Source organism: Tupaia chinensis, unplaced genomic scaffold, assembly GCF_000334495.1.
Source record: "Tupaia chinensis unplaced genomic scaffold, TupChi_1.0 Scaffold000360_1, whole genome shotgun sequence".
Classification (NCBI taxonomy): domain Eukaryota; kingdom Metazoa; phylum Chordata; class Mammalia; order Scandentia; family Tupaiidae; genus Tupaia; species Tupaia belangeri.
In genome coordinates this window covers 1,733,790-1,736,617 of record NW_006159856.1, presented here as the reverse complement: position 1 = coordinate 1,736,617, position 2,828 = coordinate 1,733,790, and the positions used below count along the sequence as shown (strand labels likewise).

Sequence of the window (2,828 nt, the reverse complement as noted above, 5' to 3'; positions counted from 1 at the left end):
GGCCAGCCTGATGCTAGCCTGTGTCTTCCGACTTTCCAGCTCCCAGAATTTTGAGTTACTAAGCCCTTATTTCTTTATAAAGCACCTACTCGCAGGTATCTCTGATAGTGACACAAAAATGGACCTAAATGGAGGCTGGCAGGTGGCGTGGTGGTTAAGGATGCTGGACTCCCACATGGCCGACCATGGTTCAAGTCCTGGACCTGATGGCTTGCTTTCTCACTTTCTCTCACTCTCTCTCTGTCTTTCTCTGTCACATTTAAATAAATAAATAAATAAATAAAGTTAAATAAAATAATTTTTAAAAAATGGACCTAAATGATTTCTGACCTGCAGCAGTATTTCCCCAAGGACATTTGCCCTACTTCCGTACTTTTCCACTGCTTCGCTTTTCCCATGATGAATGTGCATTAGTTTTATATTTAACCAATAAAGGGAAAAAATAAACTTTCAATATTCTTGTAACTCATGGAATGAACGGTCAGTATTTAAAGAATAGGACAATTTTAAAGAAAAGGACAGAATGTATTTAAGACGTGTGATGAAATAGGCTTATTTTCCTTGTACACAGTATTTAAAACAGTCTATTATATTTTATATTTTGAGCATGAAGAAATAAAGTAAAACTATTTTAAAGGATCTTCAAAGCAAAAGTTACTGAATGTTAAGGCTCACCGTGGGCCAGGATGGAGCCAGCAAGTCAGTGACTTCATGTGACTTTAGCTCCCGTGGCTCTCCCGGCCACTTAGGAATCTCAGTGGAGGGTCCATCCCAGTCAACTGTAGAGCCACGAAGGGCAGTCAGGGCCTCTGTCTGAAGTTGGTGCTTGCTCAGTGCGGATGGACTTACAGGAGTGGGAAGGGATGTGACCCAGATGAAGGCTCATGACCCAGCTAACTTGTCTCATCTGACCCTGAAACGTGGGTCTGTGCCCCTCATTCTAAGGAGGAGTAAACTGAAGTTCAGAGAGGATAAAGGCTTTGCCTGAGACCCCAGCTTACTGAGAATCTGCCTGACCCCACGGCTCTGGCCAACACTGGTGCTGGGAGAGGCCGCTGCTTACACAGGGATGCCGACTCCGTTGTAAGGACAGGACTTGGAGTCCCTGCTGTGGGCAGGTTTGAGCAGGGCTTGTTTCACAGAGCGTCTCTTAGTGACGTCACTCTGACAGCAGATGCTGCCTGACAATGTTGTGAAAACCTAGCGTGACACAAGCTTGTAATATTAATAAGGCGACACAGCAATCTGGCAGCGGAAATCGAATTTTTATGTGTGTCTGCCAACCTATTTCTCGAGCTCTGTCCTAAGGAATTTATAGATGGGTGTTCAGAGACAGATGCTTGGGGACAGTCAGAGGCAAAGCTGCGGGGAGCCTGGGTGTCGGCTGGAGGAGAAGGATGTTCTCTTCCTGGAAGGAATGCGCAATCCTTGCTGTTCCAAGGGTGATGTGAAACCTGCATGGTGACAGGGAAAGCCTGTCATTGACTAAGAGTCGTTGAATAAACAAAGCACACCAGCACTGCAGAGAATATACAGGTTGCTCTAGATACTTCCGGAGTTTGGAACTTTCTGTAGCAGTTGTGCAGCGAGTGTGACTGTGTCACGGTAGCGCTTTCGTAATCCCAGGATTCCAAAGTCAAATGCTCGCTGTGCAGAGCAGTACGCGGCAGCCACCAGCCAGACGTGGCGATGAGCTCGCGCTCTGTCTCTGTTTCAGGATAACGTGTTAAACATCATTAACCAGATCATGGACGAGTGCATCCCCCAGGACCGCGCCCCACGGGATTTCTGTGTCAAGTTCCCCGAGGAGATCCGGCATGACAACCTGGCTGGCCAGCTGTGGTTTGGCGCTGAGGTAATGGGCAACCACCTGGGCTCTTTGGGTGCTCGCCAACTGTTTCCCTATGAACCTCGTTTTGGGGTGCTTGCAAGTGCAGGGACCTCATGTCTGTAAGAATTCAGTTGCCCCTGGTCGGTGAATGGTGTGATTTGAGCCTGTTAGGCCATGGGCTCTTTGAAGACTGTGACGGAAAGCAATGATTTCCCAAACTGCACCTGCACATCAAGTTTCCCATGTTATATTTGTGACATTCTGAGGATCCCAGACATCCAGGACCTAAAAATAATGGTAACGGGAGGGGTGGCAGGGTTGGTTGCTATGCTGGGATCTCATATGATTCTTAGTAGCCCTTCAGCTCTATGTTCCTCCCCTCAATGGGGAAACTGAGGCACCATGAATGAGGATGGCCCCACTCCCTGAGAGGGCAACACTCTCTTCTCAGCCCAGGGGCTTCCTATACTCCAGGCCTGGGAGACACCCCAGACTCCTCCCCTGACCACATGCTCAAGATGTTAAGCGCAGGCCCAGCGTCCATCATCCCGTCCGTTGTGCTGTCCCTGTCCCCCTAGCTCACCTCCCATGGACCCCTGGAATACCCAATCTTCATCCAACACTGTCCAGCCCTTGTGCCCATCTGCTCTCCCATTTTACCCATCCCTTTGTCTACCCTGTCCCACCCTGCTCCTCTGAACTGTCTGGGAGGCACATCCTTGGCCAAAGTTCTGATTGGCTGTAGGTGGCCCTGGGCAGGATATCCCTCCTGCCCGGCCTCAGCATTCACCTTTGCAAAGCGAATCCTGGGTCAGAGGGCAGCTGTGAGCCTGTGCAAAATGAAGCAGGACCTGCAGCCGGCTAGCCTGGCTGGGCATGTGGCACTGGGGTGCTGGGGGTGATGTCTCCTCCAGGTGTGGTCTTGGTGCGAGCAAGCTCCACATTCCCTCTAAGGTAGGCTTGACAAGTAAGTGACCCTCCTGCCACCAGCAGGCAC

General features: G+C 49.8%; 1 protein-coding gene across 2 annotated transcripts in view; it reads left to right on the top strand.

Annotated features, from left to right (window-relative positions):
• Positions 1–2,828, top strand: part of ZFYVE28 (zinc finger FYVE-type containing 28) — a 117,506-nt gene that overhangs the window by 22,123 nt on the left and 92,555 nt on the right. For both annotated transcript variants that reach the window (XM_006152912.2, XM_006152911.3), the window contains exon 2: positions 1,718–1,855. In XM_006152912.2, the coding sequence (XP_006152974.1) occupies positions 1,748–1,855 (108 nt within the window). In that variant the 5' untranslated portion in view covers positions 1,718–1,747. The remainder of the gene's footprint in view (positions 1–1,717; positions 1,856–2,828) is intronic.